We start from the raw sequence: 15,321 nt of genomic DNA on the forward strand, positions 1-15,321 counted from the left end.
CTTTCTTGTGCAACATAGTCTTATAGCTTCCATGAGAATCACATATTATCAAAGATGATATATCCACAATAAGTATATAAGACTTGTGGAATAATATCAATAGGTAGAAGATTCTTAGGTGGTCTGCATCTTTGTATGAGGAGTAGGAATGAGAAAAGGTCACTAGTGGTGGAGGGAGAGATAAGGAGAAATAATTTTACGAGACAAAAGAATCTAATTAAAAAATCATGCTATAATCATTTATAATTAAGTAAAGTTTTGTTTTGTAAAAGGATCAACGTATGTTGAAAAATATGATCTCGTAATCCCAAGGTTTTGTATTGGAGGTAGAGGTAGGACACGTCTTGGTCTTACTAGAGGGTGTGGTTTAATTTCCTAAAGTCTTTGTATAGGTACAAGGCTTGGATAAAGGTCAAATGACTAGTTTGTATCATGCATAGGAAGGCTAGCAAGTGGCAAGCATATGAGATGCAAGCAAGGCAAATTAGATGCCAGTGCCCTTGCTTGGTGCATGTGGCATCATATGGTCATTTGGCACTTTGTCAAATAAAGGTGTATAAGTGAGAATGTTTTTGTCTTCACTTGCTTGGTGCATGTGGCATCATATATATTATGGTCAATTGGTAAATTTAGGTGTATACAACTTTGAATAAAATAAGTGAGAATGTTTTTGTTTCTATACCTAATTGTGTTTAGTACTAATCTTTATTAAGTTTTGCCTAGATCTTTAGACAATGCCTAGCTCAATGTGATTTGATCCTTGATAACAGAGCGCACATAATTAACGATGGCTTAGTTTTTGTTTAATCAAACCCAATCAGCCCTCAATATCCACTTAATTAGTGCATTTTAAGTTGTCATTACAGCCTTCGTTAAAGTTCCAAATTCTCCTTCCCTCAGCAATTCAAAGCTTCTGCAATAATATTTTTAATTAAAGCACTGCATACTTAAACCGAAAAATCTCACGTGGCGGGTCCTCAATCCAAATTAGCAATAGCGGTGTTAGGACAAGTCGTAGTGTTTTAGTTTTTGTTTAAATTGAATTGAATGACCTAATTATTATTAGAAGGTTATTACGCTTACTCAAGTTCTCATCTAAGAGGGTGTTCATATGCATGAAGTTTTTTTTCTCACCTTTTTTTGGCCTATGATATGAATAGTTTCTCATCTTCTTGAGCATAACCACATTCATTGCTCGCTTTTCACACTTGTGTCACATTCATTGCTTGCTTTTCACACTTGTGTCAGGAGTCGATCACATATGCAGCAATTAGGTCTTATGAAGTAGTGTGAACAATTTTACACCTTCATGAGCATAAGAAAAAGCCTCATTCAGTGCTTGCTTTAACGTTGTCAATTCCCAATTCCTAAGGTTTTTTTAATCAAGAGGGAGGATGGTTAATTTCCTAATGTCATTTGTATGGGTACATAGGTACAAAGGTTGGATAAAGCCTTGAAGATGTGAAAAAGGTCAAAAAGCTAGTATGTGCCATGCATAAGAAGGGTAGCACTTGTGGCAAACATATGAGATAAAAAGCAAGTTAAAGTAGGCGTGAATGTTTTTTTTCTTGATGTAATTGTGCACTTTCTATCTAATTGTGTTGAGTACTAATCTTCACTAAGCTTTGCCTAAATCTTTAGCCCAGTGCAATTTGATCCTCCAAGTTAGAGTAGCAAATTCATCTTGTACTATGTGAAAGCATCACTAACGTAAGTGTATAGCCAAGACATCCAAAATTGAGAGGGAAAAAAAGAAAGGACAAAGTATCCACATGGAGCGATTGTTTTTGCTCTTAAGGTATTAGTTGGATGCATTATCGAGCCTTATCTCATCAGCCTTTATCTACCAAACTTAATTAATGTAATGACACCCATGTTAAACCTCTGAAGAGCTCATATTTAGTTTGCTAGCATCAAACCTATGAAACATTTGAGAAAAAGAAATGCACAATGGAAATTTGAGCATATTAATGACTTTAAAATTAATTACATTATTTTGGATATACTCAATTAAGGAATGTTCAACACAATCAAAACCTTGAGCACATTAATGACGTTAAAATTAATTACATTATTTTGGATATGCTCAATTAAGGAATGTTCAACACAATCAAGACCTTGAGTTTGGTCATTTTTGTGTCACATTTATGAAGTGCAATAAATGTGAAATTGAATGGAGCATACATGGTTTCTTGTCTTAGTACATGACAAGATAGCGTAATGTTTGTGAACCTTGTAAGAATCTAATTGGGAAAAAGAAGTGCATAGTGAAAAATTGAGCACATTTTTACTTTAAAACTGATTATATTATTCAATGAAGTGATGGTTGACACTATCAAAACCTTGAGATATGTCATTCTTGTGTCACATTTATGAAGAACATACTTAGGAAGCATAATAAATGTGAATCTGAATGGAGCATACACAATAAATGTGAATTTGAATGGAATATACACGACAAATGTGAATTTGAATGGAGCATACATGGTTTCTTGTCTTAGAACATGACAAGATGGCCTCGGTGTTTGTGCACCTTGGGGGTTCATCTCATTGGTAAATGGCATGTGTACATATAAGAAACTAGCCAGATTGGATCAGAAGTTACATTCTCCCTTATGGGGTTTCCAGATAGCATACAAAGTGGCCAACGAGAAGAAAAGATGAAAACAATCAAACCAAAAGGTCAACAGAAAAAAGTGAGAATATAGAGGTTTCTTGAATATCTCTCTCAAGTTGTTCAACAATGAGATTATTGCAGGTTGTGCTAGTCAATGAGATAGATCTAACATCAATGAGATAAATATGTGAGATAGCTAACATATACACATATGAATAACGAGGATAATGCATGCGTACCTAGATTTTATAGGTTTCCATGTGTGATGCATAGATGGAACCTTTTGATGCCTTGAAAGAGTTCACATGGGAGGTCATACACTTTATATGATGGAGCATATGTGGTTCCTCTTAAACAAAACCAGTGGAAGTTGGTGGGCTTGGATTCTTGGGGTGGAATAACCAAGTTCACAACAAGAAGTAGCACTAGCCCCATGATTGAGAGGTGAGAGGAGCTCCTATTTTAATAGCCTTGCAAGCCACCGTGTGAACCGAGATCCTTTGGTTAATGTGGATGATGATGATGATGGGCTCTTTTTCTTGTGTCCACTCTTGATGTTTTTCTTGGCATTGCTAGCAACAATATAAGGGGGCTTTTCTGTGCTATGATCAAGGTATTCACTGACCTCCAAAACTGCAGAAAGCTCAGGAGGATTGCACTCGTGGTGGTTGTATTTCTTCTCGAAGCAATCCACGCTACTTCTTGAAGGGAATTTGGGCTTGCGCCATGCATGAGAACCCCCTTCCCCGATTGGCTGCAAATCGGAAGGCAGCTGCCGGCCGGCGGCGCCACCGCCACCGCCACCGCCACCGCCACCTTTCACAGCTGCAGGTGGTGCTACGCGTGACCCCTTAGAATCCCTCTTTTGCGCACCTTTATTATGTGCCATCTTGCGTTTCAATTGAGTGCACCCAAGCTCTTTATATAGAACCTTAGGAGACATCCACGGGCCGGCAATATAAGACCCCCCCCCTTCCCCCTTTAGAGCTCACTACGTGACAAAGCGAATCTCTAGCCTAAAGTCTAAGCCACTCTTTAAAAAAAATAAAATTTGACTTTGCCTATGTTTCTCTTATGACCACCATCTATTACATATTAACCATGGACAACTTTGGGACATGGACATGAGAGGAGAGAAATCCTGGAACGTGGAGCAATCGGCTCGCTAATTACAATGAGTCCTCCAAAAAAAATCAAACGCTTCATTAATGGACATGGACAACTTTGGGACATGGACATGGACAACTTTGGGACATGGACATGAGAGGAGAGAAATCCTGGAACGTGGAGCAATCGGCTCGCTAATTACAATGAGTCCTCCAAAAAAAAATCAAACGCTTCATTAATGGGGCCGCTTCCCCTCCCTTTTACATACCGCATCGAGGACTAGTTAACTTTAATACATGATCCTTCACTGTTTGTGTCTCTTCTTCTATATCAACTGAATACATGGATACTACTTGACAAGCTTATGCTGATACTCTCTCTCCTTTGACTACGTTGTGGCATAATCATTAGGGGAAGGTTGAGGTCTATGGGGGCCCTTTAAGCTGCCATATTATGTTTTTAAGTACTTTTGCTTAAGGACTCTAAGCATACTTTGACTAGGCCTGACAAGGGGATCTTTATGCAATCATTATTTGAATTTCTATTTTTTCAAATATATATTTGCTTGAGCTAAAATGGGGGTAACTTTTTGGTTTCCCCAAATTCAAAATGGCTGAAAAGCCTTCTCTCCTCTCTTCCCTCCACTTTTAGGTCCCCCCCACTTTCTCTCTCTACATTCTCTCTCTAAGACGCCCTCGTCTCTCTACCACTCTCTTTCTCTTCCCCTTTCTCACATTTGGGTGTGCCATGGCTTTGCATCTCTGATTAGTAAGCTTCCATAACCTCTGCACTTCCAAATGTAGATATCTCACACTCTCTCATCCTCCATGCCTCATCTTTTTATCATTTTCTGCTCTCTCTCTCTCTCTCTCTCTCTCTCTCTCTCTCTCTCTCTCTCTCTCTCTCTCTCTCTCTCTCTCATGTCTTTCCCCCATTGAAGTGCAGAAAATCCCTCTGTCAACCTCCATAGCTTCAGAGCTTACCACTTTCCATTCTTGCATTGTTTACCATACATATTCCCTACTTCCGTCTGCAATCTACATCTCTCTCTCTCTCTCTCTCTCTAATGTATTATGCTGCAAAACCTCAATCTACCATTTTCTATGCCTCTTGCCATCTTCCTTGTCCTTTCTCCTATTACCTAATCAGAAGATCTATGATCTTCTAATATTTTTTACAGCAAAACTTCATTGCACTCTCCTCAGAATACCCTATCCTCACTTTTGCATTGTGTTCCACAAGAAGCTCTTTGCCTAACCCTAAAGAAAATGCCACTTGAAGATATATCTAACAGAGCACCAAAGTTCAGGTTACATGTAGGCTGCTGAGTATGCTACCATCTGCAGCACAAAATCAAGTGGTGTGACCAATGTGCCATTGGGTACTCTTCGATCACAAGGGCGAAAATGTATTGACCTCTGGACGAATGGATTCATATACCCTATTGACCCGCTCACCAATGCTCCACCTCATTTTGTTAATATCACTACATTTCTTAGTTATGTAGGTGATGGAGCTAATGGTCTATTTGGCTATTGTAGGAGGCTTTCTTTTGTTGCAGCTCTCAGGAATCGCATTCAAGACTGCATTTTCGAGGCTTATGGCCTGAGTTGCAGCAGCAACACAAGAAGGACATTGATAGGCTTGAAGAAGTGGCGAACAACTTGAAAACTCAGAATCAGGAGCTCCAGAAGAACAACTTGTTGCTTAAGCAGGCCTTTGATATTGAACGGGACAAGATGAATGCAGCCAAACAGGATGCACGAAACAAGCAACGACACCTTGCAAGCCTGAAGAAGCTTCCAGTAGGCTTTCGACAACGGAAAAGAAAGCGTCAGTCCCTAGAAACCTTGGCAACCCTAAGTGGAGCAAGAAAACGACGTGTACGAGCAACAAGGTAACTTCTATTCTTGCCATTGTTTTGCAGGCCATTCTGTTTTGTGAAACATATTGATGTTATTTTGTATTTATGCTCGATGTAGAGATATTGCTGGGGATATGATGGGATATGAAGGTGGTGCTGAGGAATGTAGAGCAAGCATATTGAAACATGTTGTTAAGTTATCAGACATATATAAGCTGCTAGAAGATCCCACATGCAAAATATCTAAGCAAATCCGAAACAAAATTTCTGGAGAGCTGCAAAATATGGTAAGCCCCATACAGATTATGGATGCATGTGATAGTGCTGGTGTCAGTAGGAAGGGATATGAAGCCATTTACAGGGTGTTTACACTAGGTCATCGTGCTAAAGGACTTCTTCGACCCATGCTACCAACTCCATACAGTGTAACCATGGCAAGAAAAAGTGCAAACTCAAAAATTGCGAACATGTTAGGTGGCTACCGTCATGTGGAGGATGCTCTGCCTGTATGTACTACAAAGGTATTTGAATACAACAAGTACAACAATGTCTTTATTGATTTAAGGACCCTTCAAAGAGCTATGATTTCTTATTATGGTCTAAGCATTGAGGAGTGCCAAGGTCAGGCTGTGTTTGTGTTAAAGCTTGATGAGTGTCAAATTGTAAAAGGATGAAAATTAGAAAGAGTCAGCCTAACACTTATGAACAGGGCTATCAAAGGAAATCTGGAACAGGATGATAATCTTCTTGACTGTAGTGCACAAGCCTCAAATTCCAACAAGGGAAGTCAATCTCAGGGAAAAGATTACTATGGAGTGCAATCAGAAAAGAATATATGGTGGTTGTCAACATTTGAGCTTCCACAGGAGACAAATGATACATTGCGATGGTACCTTACCCGAACAGGCATCCCAAATGTCATATCATTGCAATCAAAAGGAGAAACTTTGCATGTGGAAGATGTAGGAACATTTACAGTTGAGTGGCACATGGCAGGTGATTTAAAGACATTGAAGTGTATGCTAGGATGCAAGCTAGGAGCAAATACTTTTTTTCCATGTATTTATTGCTGCCATTCAAAATCAGAGTATATTGATCGCGGCAAAGCTTCAGGCAAGGTTGCAGCCACCAAGACGACCAAATCTCATCCAAAGGGCAAGAAAAATGTACAACCACCTTCAATGAGTACAACGCAAAACAAAGATCCAAAGAAACCTATGCAGTGGGTTAATGGCATCATGAATTGTAATACCAATTGTCCGCCTAATCCTGATCAAGAAGATATCTCATGGAGCCCTATATTAGAGATTCCACTTTCCCGAGTTCATATTTGCACGCTTCATGCTAGGTTACGCATAATGGACAAATTACTGAAGTTACATATCAATTATGCATGGAATATGGAGCCTGAACATCTTCGCCAACGAATGCATCAGTAAGCTGGAAGATGTCCTTTCAAGCGTGGGGCTTCATGGTGGTGCTGTAAAGTTAACTAAGGATACTAAAAAGTCAGGACCGGATCAGGATAATCCAAACAAAATATGCATGGGTGGGTCCAAAGCAAGACACCTTCTCTCAAATTACGAGGAGTACAATAGTCACACAAAATATGAATTATGGAAGGCCATTTGTGAATGCACCACTTATCGTGGGAATAATGTAGAGCTTGGTCTCAAGCGGGCAAGGCTGTGGGAGTCACTTGACAAAATGATTCAATTGCTAGAAAAGGCTCCACTTGTTGTTGCTGAGGAGATTGCAAACTTAAAGACTGCAATATATACATTTACTCAGCAAATGGTTGATGCATGGGGAGAAACACATATCACCCACTATATGGTATTTACCTTTCTATCTATTTACTGATATTAATCGCCAAATAGTAAAATTCTGATCTGATCTTTGTTGCAGCACATTATATTTGCCCACGCACAGTTTTTTCTCGACGAATATGGTTATGTGGCCAATGGCAATTTGGAGCACCCAAGGAATGGAGCGCTCTCATCATCAAGCTAAGGCAGCATACTTTAAGAACACGCAACATGGTGGAGGTGGTAAGGAAAAAAGTAATGCCTTGCATGAGATGTTTAATTGGTTTTATCACAGTTTGGGAGGTCGACGCTGACAAAAACCAAAAGGGCAGGTGTCATTACTACGAAGGGTTGTAAAAAATGTCAATCAATTGCATGGCGAGCATCAAGTGCCATGCATGGGATGCGTGAGTGGTTTGCTGCGCGGAGGCGTATGGGTCGAAAATGGGTTCCATATTAAAAAATTGTAGCCTTTTTTAAGTTAAAGCTTTTTTTTTAAAAAATTTCTAGAGATTTTTTTTATTAATAAGTTTTTTTCAAAAACTATATAAACCTGTAAAAGTGAGTTTTAAAATTACATTTTCACGTTCATTCACTCGTGTAAGTCAATGGATGGCTAGAACTAAGCACACTGCACGCAAAACTGAGAACCCAAACGTACCGTCTGGTGCACACAATTTGATACAGGCAGTCACCGCGGCACAGGCATTTCAACAAGTGCAAAAACGTATCAAAAAGAAGCATACAAGCATGGACAGAGTGGTAGAGACTCGACAGGAAGATGTACAGCCGGATGTGTTTTTAGGACTGGACAATATTGAGGATGTCTCCAAGCAGCCTGGAGACACCGGCTCATTTAGAGCCACGCGTACACCATTCCCCCGACCTCTCTCAGAGGCTGAGCAGCAAGAGCGTGTGCTGGAAGAGCAACAACGCCAGATTGATGAGGAGGCGCATAGAAGAAGAGAGCAACAGCAAGCTCTACTCCCTTAGCAGCTAGAAGAGGAGCTAAGGGTCGCATTTGAGGAAGACCAGTAAGCACTTCTGTGTATTGAGCAAGAGCAGTATCAACAGGCTGCTGACTTCTATGAAGCAGAGGAAATAAGCCGTCGTGAAGAGCAGGATAGGCTCTTAGCACAAACACTACATGAGGAACTTGAGAGGCGTCAGCCCCAGTCTCCACCTAAAAAACAAAGAATAAAGATTCGTGTCAAGAGAAAGAAGGAACGTGCAAACAGGCAGCAAGAGGTGGAGATGGAAGAGGAGGATCGACGACAAGTAGAGGAGCAAAGGGAGAGGGAAAGACTGGAGCAGGAGGAGCAAAGGGAGAGGGAAAGACGGGAACAAAGAATTCAAGAAGCATGCAGATTAAAACAAAGAACAAGAAAAGAAGAAGGCAGAAGCAAGTAAAAGAAGACAACCATGGGAAGAGAGGTCGCATCCACCACCACCCCCTGTAGCCAACAAGAAGAGAAGATGGAAACCGGGGACCGTGGCTCTGCAAGAAATCAGAAAGTACCAAAAGAGCACAGACCCCATCATGGCGAAGGCCCCTCTTTTGCAAGAGTTGTAAAAGAAGTCATCGACAAGTACAGTCACAGGGTCACTCGGGTACAGAGTACGGCACTCGAGGCCCTCCAAGAGGCGTCAGAAACAATTTTGGTCTCTCTGTTTCAAGATTCGGTGCTGTGCCATGCTCACGCCAAAAGGGTGACCCTAAAGCCTGTTGACATGGCACTTGCACTACGTTTACGTCAGGATAAAGCGCTCCATAAGGAAGGATTTATAGGATAGGATTAAGCTTTTAGGCGACGGCCTTTGTGCCTTTTGTAATCTCGAACATTGTAATACATTTTTTTGAATCTATAAGATATTGTCAATGACTCGTTAACCAACGTATTCATTTGTTTCAACTGTGTTATAAAAGCAGACATTTCATTTCTTGTACTGTTGTTGTGTTTGAATGGGTAAAACTGTTGATCATGTATTAAGAGCCTTAGTTAAACAGGAACAAAATTTATATTATTGATAAGGTGATTGTGAAACATTATCTTGTTATACATGGTATTGTTGTTGGCATTGAACAAAGGATCCTTACATAGTGCAGAAACAAAATTAAATTGAATTTATTTTAGGTCCAAAAAAGGCTTAAAGCTCAATAAGGCCTTGGAAAAGCTCAGGGACAAAAAAAAGTTATTTGGGGCTCAAAATCACCTGGTGAAGTCTGGCATTAGATAGAACATTTTTTAAAAAAGCAACAGTTTTTCTTTTTTTTTTGGATGTTTCTAGGTAGAGTAATCATCAAAAAAAGTGCACACAATGCATTAATGTGTGCAAAAATGATCAAATGATGCCTGTGCGCTACGGCGCGAATTTAAGCCTGTCCTGAACTTTGAAAGGCATAAATTCGTGCCGTAGCACACAAGCTTGTTTTTTTCTTTTTTGTACTCTTTCCAGCATTATGTGCACTTTTTTGATGAAAAATATGCTTACAAACATCAAAAAACATAAAAAAAATTGATTTTTTTAAAATTGTTCAAATTTTGTACTGCCAGATTTCAGCTGGATGTTAAGTGACATTCAAAGAACAAATATTTGATCATTATCAATGAAATTTCCTACACATTCACATGCTTGCCAAAAGTTTATAGGGCACAGTGCTGACACAACAAATAAACAAGAGAAATGGTTCAGAATTCTTAAAAACATTACAATTAAAAAAGTATACATTTTGTATTGATTTCTTAGAAAGAAAATTACAAGTTCCTGAGAAGATTTCTGAGAGCTTCTTTAGCTTCGTCACTCTGCGTGGCTTTCTCACCTAGGCTATTAGCTATAATAATAGGATTGGTTACACCTTTGGAGATTGATGTAGCACAATGGCTTAGCACATGGCCGGTGTAGTTGCCTGCAAATGTATACATAGCTGCCTCCCTGCTAATAAGTATACATTTGTTTGCATTATTTGCTAGCCCATCTTCGGTGAGAACCCCACTTAGAGCTTTACACTTGATGAGCTTTGCTTGTGCCTCCTCAGAGTACTCTAAATGGATTACTCGAATAAATGATGGAGAGAGGCTAGGAAGGTAATGAATCAGGGAGGTGTCTCATCCATCGGATTGCACACGAACTCCACCTCCACGTGCAGCAAACTTGTCAAAAATATAAGCTTTCTACAAGAGAAAAAGATCAGGTGTTGGTAATAACTCACTTATAAATATGAAGGCACGACTTTGATTTAACCCCACCTCAATGTCATCATCACATTGGCTAATGCGTGGGTTGCATATGTCTATACTGCTTCCACGCTGCTCAACTGATGTATCTACATGCAAGCGCTTATGTGGTTGAAATGATTCTTGAGGGACACTTTCATACTCTGCTGCTACATTTTCTATAGCAACAAGAGCATTGGAAACAGTTTCCTCAATTGTACGTTCTGTATCATTACCTTGGAATGCTAGCGCTTTGGTAAGATCATGGTCATCAAAATCAATCTGTACACCTGCAGTCTGTTGCTCAAGTGTGTCTTCTTTGCAGAAACCAGACCCAATTGCTAATATGCTTAGGGCCTCATCCTCCCTTAACCCCAAGGATTTACAAATGTCATCAAGGAAAAGAAATTCCTTGTTATCCATGATGATGGGATTCAAAGTGGTTACATCCAACTCAGGGATCTCTTCCACAATTTCACCCCCTTCGAGGTCACGATGAGGCTCTTCATCCTCAGTTGACCCTTGTTGGAGAAGCACCAAGGCCATGGACGCTTCAGCTTCTTCTGAGAAAACCTCTTCCACCTCGCCTTTGGATTCCTTCACAAGAGCTACTTCTTTACTCACTGCCTTTCCCTTCTTTTTTTTTGTATCCCTGGCTTCTTGCAGAAACAGTGCTAACGTCATATCCCATGAAAGGAAGGTGGTGCCTACATTACCAACCTGCAATTCATAAACGGTGTCATCATCTTCGACCCTGTAATTGCTAGATGTAAGCCCTTTCAAAATCGCCTGCTCTTGAAAATCCTCTGCGTGAAGGTCTATAGTTTTCTGCATATCAATCACCCCGTAAAAAATGGCGATGTTCTGCACCTGCTGAGAGCCCAATTTTCGCGTAGCGAGTTAGAGCTTGAAGCCATGGCGAGATATTGAAGGGAAATACAAACTACAAGATCTTAAGAATGAAATGAGCTTTATAGAGCAAAACCTATTCTTATAAAGCATTCCACTATAACATTTAATAAATTTATAGAACATACTTAAAAATTTTAAAATTAACAAAATTAAAATCCAAATTGCAGTGAAATACAGAGGACATTGGGGCTATGGTGCAATCAATAATTTTGTATTCAAAAGTACACCACTACAAATTATCGCCAAAAATCACTCAAAATGTTACCTAAGTCTGCAACTTAACAGTCTTTCAAGCTAAGGACCCTAGGGGGCTCCAATGACACACAGAGTGTATGTTTCTCTGACCTGTGACGCATGGGTCGATTAGAAACAACAAACTTGAATTGGTTCCTTACATTAAAGGACATGACAATACGATCTCTCAACTGAGCAAAATTCCAATTCATCATTAACTACCACTGTATGCTCCTCTCCCGGGTGAACTTCAATATGAAGTTCTACCTCCTCCCTAGCATAGAGATCAGAGTCCAAAGCTTCCCATTCACCATCCGAGCATTTCCACCTTCTAATAGGGTACACCATAGTTAGATTTTGCTTGCCTATCTGATACCTGCATCTTACCATTGACATTACCGCTGAGCACTTTATTACATCGCCTTGATATTCTGCCACCTTGGTGGTCCAATCGCCTTTTAGAAATGTATCTAGAGCTTCAAAGGCCCCATCTTTGCTTATCCACATTGTTGGGGTGCGATGGAACTTGCCTGCTTTGAAAATAGCAATAAACACATGTAAAGGCATGAAAAGAGATACACTTATCCTGTGGGATCCATATGCAGTCTTTAGGCTTGACTGAATGTCATGGAAAATCCTGCGCTGAAAGCTCTCCATTGTGGTGGGGTCTCGAATGGGCCATTCCGGGCTATTTAGTGCAGGAGGAGAAATTGGCTCAAGTGCTCCAAACCTTCCCCTCTGTGGCACAACATATGTTGTAGCAATGAAAAATACTCCTCTATTTGCAAGTTTGGAACTTGTTTCCCCAACATACATAAGCCTACCTAGATCAACATGACATGCTTCGAAGGTCCCTGTAAAACATTCTAGAGGCTGCCATTCCACACATGTTGAAGGGAAAACATCTGCATACAATAGAATACATTGGAGTTCTTGATATTCACATAGTCTTCATGCAAGCATTTCTCTAAAGCAAAGAAACATTAAACAAGTTCTGAAACTTACAGTTAGTTGGGAACCGTGGTGAGTTCTCATCTTCAAGATGTATTTGGCTTGAGGTGTAAACATGTTGCACCTTTGCAAGCCGCTTTCCATCCTTGTTGCAAACTTTGAATTCTAAGATCCTTTCTTTCCAGTGATGGCTTGTGGAAGCCATGTGCCTTCAAGGAACCTTGTGTGCACCCCTCAAACTGGGCTGCATTGTTATCCACATGAACCGCTTAAAAACGGTAGGAATCCAATAACCTTCATCATCCTGTACTTTGGAAATAGTCATGGACTCGATAGTGGATGATGGCCTGCGTACACACTGAAGAGCCATAGATGGCCCAAATGAAAAGAAAGTGAATGTTAAGAATATGGCAAAAAAGCAAATACCTGCTCAGAGAGAGAGAGAGAGAGAGAGCTAGCTAAAGCTTCAAAGAAGTTTGCTACAAATCCATACACACACACACACAACACACACACACACACACACACACACACACACACACACACACACACACACACACACACGCACACACACACATAAAGCTAAACCTTCAAAAGAAAGCAAATGAGAGATTGCATTAGGTGCCTGCATGCAGAGAGAGAGAGAGAGAGAGAGAGAGAGAGAGAGAGAGAGAGAGAGAGTCTGATAACAGAGCTTCCTCTAGAGAGAGAGAGAAGGGCTGATAACAGAGCTTCCTCTAGAGAGAGAGAGAAGGGCTGATAACAGAGCTTCCTCTGAGTAGCTGGTAGCAAAGAGCTTTCCTCAAAAGAAAGCTAATGAGAGATTGCATTAGGTGCCTGCTTGCACACACAAAGAGAGAGAGAGAGAGAGAGAGAGAGAGAGAGAGAGAGAGAGAGAGAGAGAGAGAGAGAGAGAGAGTCTGATAACAGAGCTTCCTCTAGAGAGAGAGAGAGGCTGATAACAGAGCTTTCTCTGAGTAGGTGGTAGCAAAGAGCTTTCCTCAAGTTGGAGATGAAGATAGGGCTGCAAGTGAGGGTGTAGTGAGTGGTAGATGGGGAAAGTGGGTTAGTCTAAAAGGGAGGAGAGAGAAACACGCCCCTACTTTTGGAGGGAAGAGGGAAGTGAGGGGGGGTAACTTTTTTCCTTTAAAAAAATATAAAAAAAAAGATATTGAAGATTTTCTTTGCTGGCAGATCTGAAAAAGGTAAGATTCTACCTTTGACCACAAGATTTAGGTTCTTAATCAACCCAACGTTTTTGTACACATGTATTTTTCCTATTGGCCTTCACACTAATCATCTCCTTAATCTCATGGTAGCTTAAAGGGCCCCCATAGACCTCAATCTTCCCCTAATAAACAACTCGCACATGAAAAGTCTTGCCGCATGTATCCTTCTTAAAACTAAAGAGTCACTGAAGCCAATAGAAGCCTTATTTCTATGCAATTACACTTGACAAGTCTTGGCCCATTTAAAAATACAATCTCACGATGCTATAGGCCATGTTCCTATATGCAATGGCACTCATGCATTCTCTAAAAGCATGGAGCTACCATGCCATGGCCCCTATAAATTGTGCCTTTAACTTGCTTAGAGGCTTTTAAGTGTTGCGTGAAAGACTATTAAGATTCAATTAATAATACTTCATTTCCCACCCTTAAAAAGTCAATTTATTATCTGCGCTATGTGTTCGTCAAATGTACATTGATGCAAAAAAGCTGTTTTCTCTTAAGTAAAATACAAGCCTCTCCAAGGAGGTCAAGTGTATAATGCCAAAAAGGAGGGGGTGATGTAGCCGAAGCCTAATCATATCATTAGCTTAGATTGATTGCTTGATCATTTTCATTAATTTTATTATCATGCATAAGCTTTATGATATCATTAGATTTGGCTTAATCTCATTATTTATGATATCATTAGATTGGCTTAATCTCATTATTTGATCATCTTCATTTTATCATTCTCATATCGTTGTGATCCTCACCATCCCATCAGTAGGGGAAATATCAACTCATAAAAATGGGTTAGTGAGCTTAAAAAAACATTAATGGCCTGAAAAAGAGGAGGTGGCTCCCATATAAATCGGCATATCTCCCATATCTTTTATTGTTCCCCTACTTTTCCTCTACTTTCCCTACTTCGACCGCTTTTAGCCTCACCACCTAGACCTCTTCCTTTCACCCATTTAATACTCTTAAATCATTCTCCCTTCATTTACCATCACATCACATCATTCAACTGAGCTGAAAAGTGTGAGACCCCTACCCCATAAATCTATAGTAGAAGACTAACCTAAGGGTAGAGTATCCTAGTTGGGGCCTCATGTATCAATATCCTAACATTCGGCTATCCAGGTATAGCTAAACCTTGAATAATCCTTATGCAAGGAATTAAACATGAATCCTCCAGGTAAGTATTCCCTTTATAATTCTCATAAGTAGGACCCATCACTCCACCCAAGGCTCAACACGATGGCCTAACTCCTCGATTATGAAGGCAACTATTCTTCTATTATCTGCTGCCAAATCCTTTGGAAAGCACATGTAATCTTGGATCCATGCTACCACCCTCTTTCTAGTTCACTTTACAGTGTTTGTTTCTTAACAACTTAGA

General features: G+C 40.1%; 1 protein-coding gene across 1 annotated transcript; it reads left to right on the top strand.

Annotated features, from left to right (window-relative positions):
* Positions 1-3,871: 3,871 nt before the first annotated feature.
* On the top strand, positions 3,872-6,402 carry LOC147640163 (uncharacterized). The gene is made up of 3 exons (XM_086824565.1): positions 3,872-3,906; positions 5,286-5,621; positions 5,707-6,402. The coding sequence occupies exons 1-3, from the start codon at positions 3,872-3,874 to the stop codon at positions 6,260-6,262; spliced, it is 927 nt and encodes a 308-aa protein (XP_086680691.1). The 3' UTR covers positions 6,263-6,402.
* The last annotated feature ends 8,919 nt before the right edge of the window (positions 6,403-15,321 follow it).

Source organism: Cibotium barometz, chromosome 3 (genome assembly GCF_041138505.1).
Source record: "Cibotium barometz isolate CiBa-2024 chromosome 3, ASM4113850v1, whole genome shotgun sequence".
NCBI lineage: Eukaryota > Viridiplantae > Streptophyta > Polypodiopsida > Cyatheales > Cibotiaceae > Cibotium > Cibotium barometz.

Excerpts from the sequence above, each read along its gene's own strand:
- LOC147640163 (XM_086824565.1), top strand. The coding sequence starts at position 3,872 with ATGGACATGAGAGGAGAGAAATCCTGGAACGTGGA. Across the intron at positions 3,907-5,285 it reads GAGAAATCCTGGAACGTGGA|CTCTCAGGAATCGCATTCAA; the intron begins GCAATCGGCTCG and ends CTTTTGTTGCAG. Across the intron at positions 5,622-5,706 it reads CGACGTGTACGAGCAACAAG|AGATATTGCTGGGGATATGA; the intron begins GTAACTTCTATT and ends TGCTCGATGTAG.